The sequence below is a fragment of the Mus pahari genome, chromosome 6 (assembly GCF_900095145.1).
Source record: "Mus pahari chromosome 6, PAHARI_EIJ_v1.1, whole genome shotgun sequence".
Taxonomy (NCBI): Eukaryota; Metazoa; Chordata; class Mammalia; order Rodentia; family Muridae; genus Mus; species Mus pahari.
In genome coordinates, this window is record NC_034595.1 from 100,127,339 (window position 1) to 100,143,164 (window position 15,826).

General features: G+C 47.3%; 1 protein-coding gene across 2 annotated transcripts in view; it reads right to left on the minus strand.

Annotated features, from left to right (window-relative positions):
• Positions 1-3,845, minus strand: part of Pgd (phosphogluconate dehydrogenase) — a 15,945-nt gene extending 12,100 nt beyond the window's left edge. The window contains exons 1-3 of one of the 2 annotated variants that reach the window (XM_021199484.2): positions 3,745-3,845; positions 3,170-3,245; positions 2,252-2,431 (exon numbers count right to left, since the gene is read on the minus strand). In XM_021199484.2, coding sequence (XP_021055143.1) covers positions 2,252-2,431; positions 3,170-3,245; positions 3,745-3,752 — 264 coding nt within the window. In that variant the 5' untranslated portion in view covers positions 3,753-3,845. Of the gene's footprint in view, positions 1-2,251; positions 2,432-3,169; positions 3,246-3,366; positions 3,508-3,744 lie in introns of those variants that run through there. The other variant, XM_029539577.1, reaches the window with a different exon arrangement.
• Between the last annotated feature and the right edge of the window lie 11,981 nt (positions 3,846-15,826).

Here is a 15,826-nt window from a genome sequence, read left to right on the forward strand (position 1 = left end):
GCCACCACATGGATACTGGGAATTGAACTCAAGACCTTTGGAAGAACAGCCAGCCAGTGCTCTTAACCACTGAGCCATCTCTCCAGCACCTCGGAAGATGGTCTTATTAAAGCCAACAAATTGATACAAGGATGCTGAATAAAGCAACTATTAATGAGAACTGTTAATTTACAGGAGTACTGAAGAAAGAAAATTGATGTCTAAATAAAACCCAGTGTGGACATTAAGGTTTACTAGCACAGATAAATATCACAGTCAATACTGCAGGACACCAGAGCTGGGAATACATCTCAGTGAGTGTGTGCTCAGAAGGTGGAAGGACCTGGGTTCTTTCCTCAGGACCAAAACTAAAACAAAAAACACACGCAGGTATGGTAATACTAAGTCCACCAAGGAGGAAGGATTGTCATGATCAAGGCCAGTTAGAGACATACATAGTAAGCCGGGCAGTGGTGCTCATGCACACCTTTATCCCCAGCACTTGGGAGGCAGGGCTGTAGGCATGGTATTATGCACTATGTAAAGATTATCCTTTTATTATTCAAATGCTGATTTCTGGGTCCCCATATCTGGTTGCAATCCTTACTCTGAGAATTTCCTGTCTCAATGCTGTGTAAGCATTGGCCTCAATTATTCCCTGATTGGCCAATAAAGAAGTTGATCAGCCAATGACTGAGCAGGGCAGAGAATAGGGCTGGACTTCCTCCCATCCATGGGAGGGGGAGAAGGCACCTAGAGGAGGAGAGGGTACAGGAGATACCATGAGAAAACACCCAGGCCAGAGAGAGTCAGGTCAGTACTAAAATGCAAGTACCGCAGGCATTAAGGCTGGGAGGTGGATAGATTAGCTTAGAGCATTAAAATAGAGTGATACTGGTCAACTGTTCTCCCTTAAAGCTGTAAAATACACCTAACAGTCCAGTCTCAATTATTTGGGAGCTAGCCAGGTTAAGAGAAACACTGCAACACTTCTAAATTTGCACTAACACAGAGGCAGACAGATCTGAGTCTGAGGTCACCCTGGCCTACAGAGTGAGTTCCAGGAAAGTCAGAGCTGCAAAGTGAAACTCTGTCTCGAACCTGCCCCAAACAACACAGTGATACACTGTCTCAAAAATAAAGAAAAAACAAACAAACAAAAAAACCAAGCAAAACTGAAAAGCAGCTGGGATAAGCAGCTGGAATGTGCCTTAGAGTGCTTGTGTTCCCCTGGCAAGTACAAGGCTCTACATCAGCACCTGAGCTGGGGAACACAACAGGAACACAGACAACTATTGTTCAAATGCTAGTCCTCTTCGCTGACTGAAATGTCCTTAGCGTCCTAGAATTATGACCACCCAAGAATAGCTCCCCGTGGGCCAGCACGATGGCTGGCTCAGTGGAGGAAAGCACTGTTGGACAAGCCCCATGGCCCAGGCCTGAGGTGCTTGGAGCCGAAGCAAAGGTTCAAGAAAACTGACTCCAGAGTCGTCCACTGATCCCAACTTGGATGCCCTATGACCCCACACCATAATAATAAAACCCCGGCCCAGTAGGAAGGCTCTGCAGTCCTTCGAGCCAGACAACCTGAGTTCTTTCCACAAACCACACGGGAGGTAGAGGGCCAACTACCACAAAAAAGTCCCCGTGACTTCCACATCCAATGTGTCATGCTTACACCCACACAAGTACTAAATAAATTTTTTTTTTTTAAGGGCTGGAGAGATAGTTCGAGGGTTAAGAGCACTGGCTGGTCTTGCAGAGGACCTGAGTTCAATTCCTAGCATCCACATGGCAGCTCACAGTGGCCTAATAACTCCAATTCCAAGGAATCTGACTCTCTCCTCAAGCACTTCATGTATGTGGTGCAGTTACACACTCAGCAAAACACTCATTCATATAAAATAAAATGGAAAAACAAAAACAAAAAACCAAAACTCTCTACAGAGAACACAACTCGGCAGTGACGGCACTCGCCTTCAATTCCAGCACTCAGGAGGCAGAGGCAGGGGGATGTGAGTCTGAGCCGCTGGGTCTACAGAGTGAGTTCCAGGAAGGCCTAGTCTATACAGAGAAACCCTGTCTTGAAAAACTAAAAACAAACAAAACAAAGAATACTATTCCACAAGTGCCTGTCAAGGCAACCAAGCCTGAGACACTCAAGCACTTTATCAGAACCGATCAGTCTGTACTCAGACACTGAAGAGCACCATCTCAGTTGTGAGAGTTAGAGGGAATTGCGGGCGGCATCTGAGAACCAAGCTGGCCTTACTAGTTTCTCGATGAAGTCATCCACAGCTTGCCCGGCCTTCACAAGCAGGATGACCCGACGGGGCTTCTTGAGCTTGGAGACCATGTCCTTTAAGGACTGTGCACCAACCACCTTGGTTCCCTTCGCCTCGTTGGCCAAGAAGTCATTGACTTTGGAGACCGTCCTATTGAAAGCACAGACCTGGAAGGACAAAAGGCCTGTCAGAGGATCTGGCACACACACGACCCTCAGATGGTAGATCCAGCAACAGAGACATCTACTCCGTCCAAGGTCCAGCGAGAGCTGACCTGCCTTCTCTTTTAAGTGCTAGGTAATCTCAGCAAAGTCGGGTCACAGCAGAGAACCCAGGGAAAGGCCGTTGCCACTTGCTGCTTATCAGGTTGAGCCTGTCACTACTACCTGGTCCTTTGTCCTTGGTAATCCTGGCGTCTAAGCCATGCTACTATTTAGAAAGAACATTCAGAGCCCCCAGGCAGGAGGATCCTCTGGCCCTGGACTCAGAAGGCTGAGATAAGAGGGCCCTGAGACTCCAGTGTGACAATACTGCGAGACCAGATGCTGTCTACAAAGAAAAACAACCTCCACTGACCCCAAGTCTTCCTAGCCAACTGAGCTACAGCCTCCAAGATCTGGGTCCCTTTACATCTGTGGTTCTCAACCTTGTGATGACCCCCAATCATAAAACTATTTTCATTACTACGCAATAACTGTAATTCTGCTAGTGTTATAAATCATAATGTTGAGAACCACTGCTTTTATACATCTATCCAAGGAGGCTTTTCCTTCAACTACAGAGAGCGCGCTACTAAAGCAGAAATTCTTTTACAAAGACAGCAGTGCTTACTGAGTGATGCCTTGGGATCTCTGAAAAATAAATCACAGCTCTCAGCGGGAAGGCAACGTGTCCTCACTACTTACCACAAATCCATGGTCATTCATGTTCAAAATTAAGTTCTGGCCCATGACAGCCAGTCCAATCAGTGCAATGTCAGCTCTGAAATGATGAAAAAAAAAAAAACAAAACAAAAACAAAGAAAGGATGTTAGCGTTACTTAGTCGCTTTTAATAGGACAGGCAGCCTGGACCCTTCTCGTCTGCGCTCGCACGACATGCACCTGGGGATCGGCCGCACCCTGCACCCCACAGTTCCACGGAAGTTCCTTCTAAAGGGCGTCCGGGCACACGAAGCCACCAGTGCCCTGCCCCTGCCCGTCATTCGTGATGGCCTGGCCAGCACAAGGGGCGTGGGCCGTCCCCGACCCAGCGCGGCCTTCCTTCCCCGTGAGCCCGTCGCAGCCGCAAGCTCCCACGAAGGGGTGGCGGAGCTGGCGCTGGCCACGGCGGGGACCCTGAGCTGCTGGGGTCAGGGCTGCGCGAGGAGACCCAGGCGACCCCCGGGGCTGAGAACAGGGAGACAACCGAGCAGAGCCCCGCCATCACCACGCTCAGCCCCGGAAGTCTCCCGGGCCCGACTGCGCGTGTCGGTCACTCACTGGGCCATGGCGGAGGCGGACGGAGCAGAGCTGAGGCGGACCGAGCAGAGCTGAGGAGGAAGAAACGCGAAGGACCGAGCGCTCCGAGGCAAGTGCAGTGAGGTCCGGCTCCCGGCGCCTCCAGAGGCTTACCGAAACGCCGGCCAATCAGAAGACAGGGGTGGGGCGATGACCCACGCTATTGGCTCTCTGCGGCGCCTGTTATACCACCTGAGGGCAAACGGACCCGCCCACCCCCGGGGCCCAGATCTGTAGAGCGCCGAGCAGTCGATGGCACCTCGAGCTGGAGCGGAGCGTTTAAAGGGCTTCTAGGTGTTCTAGCAGGACCGGCGCACGATGCCTCCCGCCGGTGCGGGAGCTCGGCTCTGCAGCTCGGCGTGAAAGAGAAGACCCTGGGCTTGGTGCAGCCCTAGTGATGTAACTCAGGTTAGGGCACACATTACAGTTTACCAAGCCCACTGACGCTCTTGATCCATAGCTGCTGCTTCCCTTCACTGTCCCTCAACCCTGAGGCAGGCGTCAAGTCTGTCCGATCTGTGGGAACCTCAGTGTGTACCATTTTTGCAGGTCAAGAAATGGCGGCCCAAACTAAGGCGAGATGGTCAGCAAGTAAAGAGCCAAGCGGGTGGAAGCAGAGCCCACTCCGCAAAGTTGGCTTCTGACCTCCACGTGCAGCAGTGGCGCAGTGGCGTGTGGCCGTGTCACACGCACAGAAAGAGAAAACGACGCGGAGAGGCTTGAGGGAGTTTGGGGGGGGGGTTCATAATTATTTTTGTGTATGGGTTTGTCCGTGTACCTCGTGCGTGGCCGATACTCGGGGAGGCAGGCAAGACTGGAAGCGAGTTCTTCATTGTGCTTGTAGTGGGACACACGCACTCTTCTACCCTGTCTCCTCAGTTCTGAGTTTCAGGCGCTGGAGGTCTGGGGTGCTGTTTCCGCCTGCTGGTCGGACACACTTTTAGTTTCAATTTACTTCCCCCGTTCAGACTCCGGTGTTGGTGCGCTGCTTTCCATTGCCTGCGTCTTCACCCGTCTCTCTCTAGGAGTGGCTAACATGTCCTTCAGTGAATTCCTGTTATCTTTTGTAAGTTTTGCACACAGCACATAGGCATAACGCTTGATGGTAAATGAAAAGACTAGCTTGTACCAGCTTCTTTTTTCCCCCTCATTCCAGTACTACGAATCAAACGTAGGTTTTCAGCATTCTAGACAAGTGCTTTGCCACTGAGCCACATCCCTTGTCAGGCCCTAAGTGACTGTTTCTCTCTGTGTCTGTATCTGTCTCTAATAGATGCCTAATGTCCCCACTCCTCCAGCCCACTATAAACACCAACACAGTCAAATTTGTCCCAACTCTGAGCTGGTTAGACCATTATTTCCAAAACAAGGGTGGGAACAAGGGAGTACTGGGTAGGAGCTCCTGGAGGATTCATGTTCTTGTTTTTGTTTTTGTTTTGTTTTGGGATGGTTTCTCTGTGTAGCCTTGGCTGTCCTGGAACTCACTCTGTAGACCAGGCTGGCCTCGAACTCAAAAATCTGCCTGCCTCTGCCTCCCAAGTGCTGGGACTAAAGGCATGCACCATCACACCTGGCTCTTGGAAGATTCTTAAGAGTCAGCCCATTGTCTTATCAGGTACAAGGCCCGGGGTGGAGGTGGGGTGTGGGGGGTAGGGGGTGGGCAAGTTTGCAAGTTTATGCTTTGCTTTGATTATTTATTTATTTAGACAAGGTCTCAGGCCACAGAGTTGGCTTCCAGGCTTTTAAGTTTGCTGTGGTGTTGAAGCTTAACTTCTGTATTAGTCAGGGTTCTCTAGAGTCACAGAGCTTATGGAATGTCTATCTATCAAGGAAAATTATTGGAGTGACTTACAGTCTATAGTCCAACAATGGGCAACTATGGATGGGAAGTCCAAGAATCTGGTAGTTTCTCAGTCCCACGAGGCTGGGTGTTTTAGCTGGTCTTCTGTAGAAGCTGGGATCCTGTGCTGGCAAGTAAGTGCAAGCAGGCAAAGAAGAATGACCCATCCCTTTCCCCCTGTCCTTATGCAGGCCTCCAGCAGAAGCTATGTTTACCACCATGCCTGGACTTGGGACTTGCTCTGCCCCAGACTGACCTTGAGCTCAGAGATCTGCTTGCCTCTGTCTCCTGGGATTAAAGGTATATACTACCTTGCCTGGGCCTAAGATTTTCATGGCCACTGTGCCTCAAGATCTGGATCAAAAGCCTGTGTCTTCTAGCCTGAAGATCTGAATCACAGGTGTGCCTGTGTCTCCATTTCTGGACTGTAGTTCATTCCAGATGTGGTCAAATGGCCGACCAGGTATAGCTATCACAGAGTATTTTCATTTTTTGGAGACTAGGTCTCACTCTGCAGCCTAGGGTGGCCTCGGCCTCCCAGCAGTCCTCCTGCCTCAGCCTTCCCAGTGCCGAGACAGCAGACATGGACCACCAAGTTCAGCTTTATGTTCTTACAGAATATGCTCCGGTCTTGGCACTCTAAGTCTACAGTTGAGGCCTCCCCAGTCAAGGGCCATGCAAAGGCCATGTAATTGCTGTCATTATTATTGTCCAGTGCTTCCTCCCCGTTTGTTTATTTTGTGTGTTTGCCTGTGTTTGCGTCTGGGCATACACGTTGTCTGACTTGCAGGAGTCAGAGCCATTCTGGGGATCAAACTCAGGTCACCAGGCTTGGCAGCAGGCACTTTTACCCATGTCATTGGCCCTAGCCTTAGCTGCTGTGATTTTGGTTTTGTTTATTTCTGTGTATAGGCAAGTGGTGCAGGCTCTTGAGAAAACCAGAAGGTGCTGGAGTTGTGGGTCGTTGTGAGCTGCCTAACATGGCTGCTGGGATCCAAACTCCTGTCCTATGAGAGAGTAGAATGTGTTCCTGGCCATCTCTTCAGCCATAGTTTCTAATTTTTGTTTTGTTGTTGTTTGTTTTTTAGGCAGCATCTGACTGTTTAGCTCAGGCTGGCCTCAGATTTGCAGTGTCCACCTCTACCTCCTGGAGTTACAAACTTTTGCCACAACACCAGCTCTTTGGCCTTCTTCTTCTTAAGTCCAATGGGCCATGCGCCGTGGTGATGCCACTACCACAGGCCTTTCTTTTTTTTTGGTTTTTCAAGACAGGGTTTCTCTGTGTAGCCTTGGCTGTCCTGGAACTCACTTTGTAGACCAGGCTGGCCTCGAAATCCGCCTGCCTCTGCCTCCCGAGTGCTGGGATTAAAGGCGTGCGCCACCACCGCCCGGCAGGCCTGTCTTTCTTAACAGGCTGGACTTGGCATGTTAGCCTTACAGCAAATCAGGATAAACTGTGGCTCAGAAAGTCTTGGGTAAGGCTTCACAGAGGGAAAAGAATAGCCTCCCACTAGCTCAACAATAGTTCTTAGGCTGGGACTGTGAGCTCCTGCCTGTCTCGCCACCTTCCCAGGACAAAGTTCTGCAATTCCAGAGGATCTGGTGCCTTTCTCTGGCCTCTGTGGGCACTGCACACACTAGGCACACAAACACAGATGCAGGCAAAACATCTGTCCATTCAAGTACAAATGACACAGGAAAAAGCAAACAATTCTCTTGTGTGAGTGCTCAGGGAACTGACTTTCCCAGCCAGTTAGTGGTGGAACTGAACTTTAACCCTGGGCCCAGCTGGGACTAAGTCCTGGACTCTTTCTTAATAGGATCAGCACGACATGATCATGCCTACTTATAACTTGTGAAACCGCCTACATCTGTGTATCAGAGAATTTAACTGACTTCAAATGGAAGGCTGCCTTAAATTTCTCAGTGAGGAGTTGGGGAGGAGAGCCACCTGTGGGAAGCATGGCTCTACTAAAAGCCCTGCCCTGGTGACAGGCATACCTTTCCACGTACAGCAACTTCTTCCTCCTCCCCTGGGCTTATTTCCAACAAAAGATTGCTAATACATTTTGTTGCAGGGATGGGTTGATTGCTCTAGTCTGAGATTTAACAAGGAAGAAATTATGCTGAGTCAATGTGACTAAACATCTGGACTTCCCTAAGTCACAATGAACAAACATTACTTTATGCACACATATTTAGGCATCAAATAGCTGTTTTTCTTAATTTACCATTGTTAAACCTTACTTGGATGGTTCAGGGTTTTTTATTGTTGTTTTGTTGTTTATGTTAAGGTACTAAGGGAAAAGAACTGCTTCCCAGGATTATTGGAAAACTATCGTAGAGTGACCTAAGAGGGAGACCAAGGCCAGTGACTTGTGGCCCTGGTCACACTGACAAGCACGCTGTATGTAATGCTTCAAACTTAATTTAGTTAAAAAACTTTGACTTGATCTCTCCACTGAAACATCAGAAACAGCCAGCCCTCCGGAGGCTGTGGCAGTACTGAAGATGAAGCCAGCCTGTGCTGGAGAGACCCTACCTCAAAAAGGAAAAGGGTTGGTAGAGCATTTGCCTAACATGTGCAAGGCTTTGGGTTCGGTCTCTAAAACCTCAAAAACAAAACAAAACAAAACAAAGGGGAAAAAAGTCCCATACACAACCCTGTCCCTTGGAGTAAATCCTCTCAGGGTGGAGCCCTCTGTTTAACTTACGTAAGAGGATGTGTCAGCAATGACTTAGTTGGTACAGACTTCGACAGTTCAGCTCTGCCACCAAGTGTGCTGTGTAGTTCCTATAATTGAACTCCAGTGTCTGGAGGCAGGCTAGGGAGAAAGCAGTTTTGAAACACACATATTCTCTCTCTCTCTCTCTCTCTCTCTCTCTCTCTCTCTCTCTCTCTCTCTCTCTCTCTCTCTCAGTTTCAGACATACAACAGATACACAGACACACCCACAGAAGGAGTGCTTACAAGAGGTACTCGGGGGGTCTGCAGCAAGTCAGTTTCAGAGGGACTGTTAAGAAAAAACAGCAGCCAGGCAGCACTTGGGACGCAGAGGCAGGTGGATCTCTGAGTTCGAGGCCAGCCTGGTCTACAGAGTGAGTTCCAGGACAGCCAGGGCTACACAGAGAAACCCTGTCTCAAAAAAACCAAAAAAAGAAGAAGAAAAGAAAAAACAGCGGATAAGAACACCGAGTTCAAATCCCAGCAACCACATGGTGGCTCACAACCATATGTAATGGGACCTAATGCCCTCTTCTGGTGTGTCTGAAGACAGCTACAGTGTACTTACATATAATAATAAATAAATCTTTAAAAAAGGAAAGGAAAAAAATCAGAAAACTGGCTGGGGCATAGTGAAGTTGATAAAGTGTTTGCAGAGCAATCCTGAGGCCCTGAGGCCCAGGTGGGCGTGGTGGCTCTTGTAATCCCAGTGCTGGGTGGTTGGTGTCAGGTGGTGGTGGTCAGTCAGCTAAGCCAGTGGTCAGTGAGGTCCAGGCCCATGGGAGACCCTGTCTCAAACAAACGAACATGTTTAAAAGTACCCGGGAAATGACACAGGAGTGCACCCGCACTGCAAGATAAATAAGTAACGAACAGCAAATGCGCGATTGATTGCATGAGGCTGCCTGGCTCTCCTGCTCTCAGCCGAGCCCTAGGGAAAAGAAACTCAACGATGGTTGTTCAGTTCCAACTGAAGTCTCGCAGAGCTTAAGTTCAAACTAGAGCTCGCAGACAAACTGTGATTTACCTCTCCCCACCAGGCTCCATTAGCCCCTTCTTGTTACACTGTTTCTTTTCTCCCTTTTGCAATAAAAAAAAAACAAAAAACAAAAACAAAACAAATTCTCTGTAGGAACTGTCCATAAAGCCGAGCATGATAGCACACATCTGCAATCCCTGCACTTTGGAAGCCGAGGCTGGAAGATTGAGACTTGTAGGCAGGGAGCTGGGGAGCTGGCTGACCACAGAAACATGGCTGCTCTTCCAGGGCCCTGGTTCCAGCACCACAGAACGCCAGGCATGGCAGCACATACATGGATAACCTCAGCACTCAGGACATAGATGAAGGAAAATAAGTCACCCTTGGGCTGGAGAGGGCTCTGTGGCTAGGAACACTTATTGTTCTTCCAGAGGACCTGGGATTCTGGAATCTACCAACAGGCTCACAACTCCAGTCCCAGGAGACCTGTTGCCCTTTTTTTTCTGACTTTTTTCAGGCACCAGGCATGCACGTGGCGCAAAAAAACAACCAAACTAATATATGCAACCCTTCCCCAATCTATGCTTTAACAGGATCTTCAAAGTGCCAAAAAGTGAGGAACTGGGGGGCACAGGACATAGCTCAGTTGGTAAGAGTATACCTAGTATACACAGTTCTGGGGTTGGCCCCCCAAACCATATTAGACTGAGCAAGGTAGTGCAGAGCTGAAGTCTCAGCACTTGGGAGGTGAAAGATCAGGAAGGAGTTCAAGGCCATCCTTAGTTACATAGCAGCTCAAGGTCATCCTAGGCTATAGGAGACTCTTGTTTCAAAAACAAAACAAAGAGATGCTCCAACCCCTCAGCTGAGGTCAGATTTAGATGAACTAAGTATATTTGCCACAGGCCTAATTTGCATTCTCTAACAGTAGCTTTATTAATCGTAACAGTGACTGGGGCCAAGCAGAAATGGCGCAGTGGGTTAAGATACTCGCTAGCAAACTTGAAAACCTGGAATCTGATGCCTGTGACCCACATGATAGGCGAGAATGGACTCCTGCAAGCTGTCATCCCACCTCCCACATGAACCATATAGCATGTGAACACCACACCACACAGCATTTTTTTCTAATGATTTCCCTCTCACTTCATGGCCTGATCTTAGTCTTGAGACCCTCTCTCCTAATAAACTGCATTTCTGAAAGGTAATTCTGGGTCAGCCTCTTTTCTTGAACTGACCACTGCATTACTATCTCTAACACTTAGTGTTATACATTTGAGTACCTCTCACTGCAGTGGAGGCCACACCTGAGGCATAGTCTCTGCATGCTGTCTGTACTGCACTCGAGGCAGCACCCAATTGTTGGATGGACACTCAAATGTCCATTGAACACGACACTTTCGGTTTTGGTAGGGTAGACTGGCCTGGAATTTGAAATACATGAGCTCTGAATCCTCCTGCCTTTACACTGCCTGAAGGCTGAGACTACAGGTATGAACCACCACGCCTGGTTGAGGTGTTCCTGGAGGCTCTGTGCATGCTGAGCCAACCAACAGTCCATCAACCGAGCTCCATTCCCAGCCCTGGCCTGGAACTTTTGATCCTCATGCTTTAGCCTCCCAAGTATTGAGATTATAGTGTGCACTGCCACACCTGACCACATCACTGCTTCTGCCTAGGTACAGACTTCATGAACACAGTCCCTTGCCTGTGCTCTGCTTACAAGGGGAAGCTCACTGCAAATTTCAAACTACTAACCCCCAACCTTCCCTGGAAAAGACAATACAATACGCCAGACAGTGGTGGCGCACACCTTTAATCCCAGCACTGGGGAGGCAGAGGCAGGCGGATTTCTGAGTTTGAGACCAGGCTGGTCTACAAAGTGAGTTCCAGGACAGCCAGGGCTACACAGAGAAACCCTGTCTAGAACCCCCCCCCCCACAAAAACAAAAATCAACCCCCCAAAAAACCAAAACAATACAACTTATTATGGGTAGTTCTATGAAAGGGACTTCTAGAGAATTCCCACATCTTTTAGACAAAATAGTTGCTTACACATTTGGCAGAAAAATCTTTCAAACAATAGCATATGTACTTCTCCAGTTATATCAGGAAAGAGACTGTAGGTCACACCACAGTTTTTAGACAATTATAACTAGGCGTGATAATTTTTTTCTTTGCTTCCCCCCGCTTTGGTTTTTCACTCTGTAGACCAGGTTGGCTGAGAAATCAAGAGATCCACCTACCTTTGCTTGACTGGCACACACCTTTAACAGTAGCACTCATGAGGCAGAGGGAGGTAGATCTCTGAGTTTGAAGCCACTCCAGTTTATAAAATGAGTTTCAGAACAGCCAGGGTTACACAGAGAAACCCAGTCTCAAAAAACCAAAATAAATAAATACATAGGTAAATATATAAATAAAATTATCTCTGTAAGAATCTTAATTAGTATGCAATGGCTTTCCAAAGGGCAAAGAATAAAGTACAAAAGCCTGGAAGTGGTGGTTCGTTCCTTTAATCCAGTACCCTGGAGGCAGAGGGAGGTGAGCTCCAAGCTCGAGGCCCAGGATGGCCAGGGCTACACAGAGAAACCCTGTCTCCAGAAACCAAAACAAAAGAATAAAACACGCATGGTGTGATGCACTGGTTGTACCTTTATTATTTTTACCTCGTTCACTAGCAGTTCTGTGATGCAAGGTTACCATACACAGTTAGATAATGTCTGCATTACACATCTAGGGCTATACAGCAAAAGAATCAGGATTAGTACAAATACAAGAACTGTATTTACATTTTGTATACTCAAGCTCCAAACATTAGATATTTACAAAATAAAACATGAAAATGAAATCCAAAATTAATAATGTACATTGTTGCTTGTGCTCAACTCCTTCCCTGGGGAGAGATCAGTTTGCAAAGTCTTGGTTCAAAAAGGCCACTTATGCTTCATGGATTCTGTTATAGCATGGGGATGATGACAGGAGACACCACTCTCAAAGGACAAGTATGTTAGAGCCACAAAGTCTATGACAATGCTTAAACATGAGGAGGCTGGTGGGTCCCTTCGGTGAACTGATGTCAGAATACACAGCATGAAAAGAATCAGTTAAGGACATGACAACATAGAACATCCAGGGTTTGGCAAGACCAACCTCTGCCTGGACTCTGTCTGAGCAGCTATCTACCGTGAGGCTTTCTGTCTGATCTGCAGAACCAGGATTGAACCAATGGCATCACATACAGTTGCCAAGTGCCCTACCACTAACCAACACCCTTAACCTCTGGCTGTGAGCTCTCTTTAAGGTTTTTTTTTTTTTTTTTTTTTTTTAAAGAGCTCAAATATCTACTTCATAAATGGCCTTTTGAACAGTAACAGCAATAATCTCTCGGCTGACAATCTCTGGCTTGCTCCACGGTCGTGGTCTTACTCACTCTTGGTGGATCACAGGCAGTGCACAGTGCCAGAGGTCACTCAAAAGCATCCAGCAGACCTTCCAAGAGCAGCAACACAATTGTTCTTTTCTTCTCACAGAGCAAGTTAAAGATTACATCTTTCCAAAAGGAACCCAAATGAAAAGTGATGGACCCACGCTAAACAAACCACACCCCCTGGTATTGTTCAGGAGAGTCAAAGCACAGCGTCCTAGACTCCCAGCAGGAGCCACACAGGGCAGAGCCTTCCCCTTTCAGTCCAATGTGCAATTCATTACAGCTGTATAAATATACAAATACCTTACAAAATTAAATATCCCTGTAAATTAGACAAGAAGCAGCAGATAACAAAGTCTATGCTTTGAAATATATGCCAGGAAAAATCATGTTTTTAGACCCCAAATACCTTTTACAACCATTCATTCCTTCATCTCAAAAAGATAAAAAAAAAAAAATTGAAAAATTGACAGGTATATAAAATCCACATAGTTGAAGAGAAAAAAAAACAAAAAACAATAATGGTTTCTTAGCTGAGGAGCCTTCAGCTCTCAGCTCACCAAGATTCTCAGTTATGGACTGGAGACGGGGCCTGCTCAGAAGCAGTCTGGCCTGTGCTCCCACCTCGCCTTGTGCAGGGACTGCCTGGTCCCTGACAGTCTGGGACTGAGAGCTGACTGACTCCCAGGATCGTCTCCCAGAAGCAGGCAAGGCCTGAGCACTGGCAGGGGACAGTTATGAGGCTATATCTGCTTGAGAGGAAGGAGGATAAAGACGTAAAGGAAGGGGGAGGCTAATTCATTTTAACCAGCACTCACTTTTCTATAATTTGTATGTTTTCCTTGTAGGTTTTTTGTTTAAAGGAGTGCTTTGAAAATTAAAAAAAAATTTCTTAAAAATAGTTATTTTAAAGATTAGTTCTCTTAACTTTCCTGCCACTATGGCAACCACAAAAATCTCATGAACAGGTCCTGCCATAAACCCTTTTTCTTTAGCTTTGAAGCAGAGGTGACCTTGTCTGGAAACAGAACATAAAGCCCCCAAATGCTCCAATTCTGATCTGATCATGGGTCTTACAGTAAGAGGGATCCCAATGACAGCAGGGAGAAGCACACGTGCCCAAGCTCCAACCTTAGTTTCCCTGGCTTTCTAATGAGGCCTCCTTATGGGGGGTTTCCGATGAAGGAGGGGTCCAGTTTGGCTCATGCTAACATTTGATATTTGCAAAGCAAAGACTTTCTAAACCAGTTTTGTTTGAGTTAAAAGAAAACAAATCATCGCAGGGTTTAGTGTACCGCACACTGTCACCCTCCCTCAGGTGTCACCCTCTCTCCACAGACACGGATCCTTCCGCCTACCTTCCTAACAGCAGCAATGTCAGTGATTCAGTTTAAAAGTGACCTTTGATCTTTGATCTTCATTTCCCTGAAATTAGATTTAGTTCCGGCCCAGGAAACTGTCTACAGGCATAGACAGAGTCTGCTGAATTTGAGTATATACCAGAAGGACATGCTGTGTCCATTAGACAACAGAGACTTCTAACTACATTAAAAATCTCATATATATGCTTAGAAAACAAGTAACATTACAGTTAGTAACCTATACTTTAAGAAGAGAAAGAAAGTTTTAAAAATCCACCAGAGTTGATCATCTTTTAGATAAGAACAGTCTGATTTCTGCCCTTTCTTTTCTCCACGGTCCACTTTTCCTTTCTTTGCAAGGCAACTGTAACAAAGGAAGCTGGGAGTCCTGTTCTTCAGAGAGAAGCAAGGGGCTGCATGCTGGCCTCCCTAGTGGCTGCTCTGCAGTGGAGATGGGTTCTCCACCAGAAGGAAATCCATTCCTTCTCTGCCCTCAGGTAGCCAGGAGCCTTGGCAGAGTGAAAGTGAGCAGATAGATGCCTTCCTGGGTGCGTGAGTGATGCTGAAACAGGCTGGCAAGGCCAGGAAACAGCAGTGTGAATCACCTCAAGTCACTGGCACAGCAACTCAAGTAGCCCCAGCAGGCATCCTGTGCCCTACTCAGTTCCCAACACTTACTGGCCAGTGGAGGAAGAGCATTATTTTCTATAACCTCTTAAACTTGGAGGCCTGGTTTGTTAGAAGCCACAGAAACTGGTAGCAGGGAAATTCTTCCTAAGGGAGTATTTCCAAACCACACGAGGACAGTGGGGGAAGGGGGCATGTCACGCAGGAGGCATTTCACAATCCAGTAGCAAACTGCTGGGCAGTTGGGAGACAATCTTTTTCGACCCCAAATGTCTTCTGATTTGTTTGGAGTGGTGGTAATTAAGGACTGGTCAGTTCTGGCAACCAGAACACAATGCCATGTTTGTTCATATGGAGACAAGTACTACTGGAAATGGCCACTGGATTTAGATGGAGACCTCAAGATTTATGCTGAAGCTTACAAGTCTTTGATCAAAGGGAGCTACAATAATCACAAGCTGCACTCAGCACCCTCAAAGCAACAATGGTCCGTATCACCAGAAAATCAAACACTCCCCAATCCCTCTTGTGGGAAATCTATTCACGACATCACATAATTCCAAACAGTGATGCTGAGACTAGAGCTAGGAAACTCCTAGACAATAGCTCCTTTCCAGGGAGGAGACAAGTCTGCAGGACCCTGCTGTGAGGAGCTACAGTCACCCTTGTGACCCACTGCCCAATCTACTACAGCAGCCCTAGTCTTAAAGGGCCAGCAGCAGCCTCTGTTGCAGGCCAATCACAAGGCCCCTCTGCATCTTCCACTGTATACATCCATGCTCTGAGCCCTGATTTAGACAGAATTTAAATCCCATTTCTGAACTTCCCACAGTGCTTTCCCTGAATGGAAGTACACAGATTAGCCACCAAAGAGAAAGAGAGAGAGAGACAGATAGACACACACACACACACACACACACACACACACACAAATACAGAGACACAGACAGACACACACAGAGACAGAGATAGACACACAGAGAAAGACACACACACACAGAGACAGACAGAGAGAGAGAGAGAGAGAGAGAGAGAGAGAGAGAGAGAGAGAGAGAAAGAAAGAGAGAGAGAAAGAAAGAGAGAGAGAGAGAGAAAGAAAGAA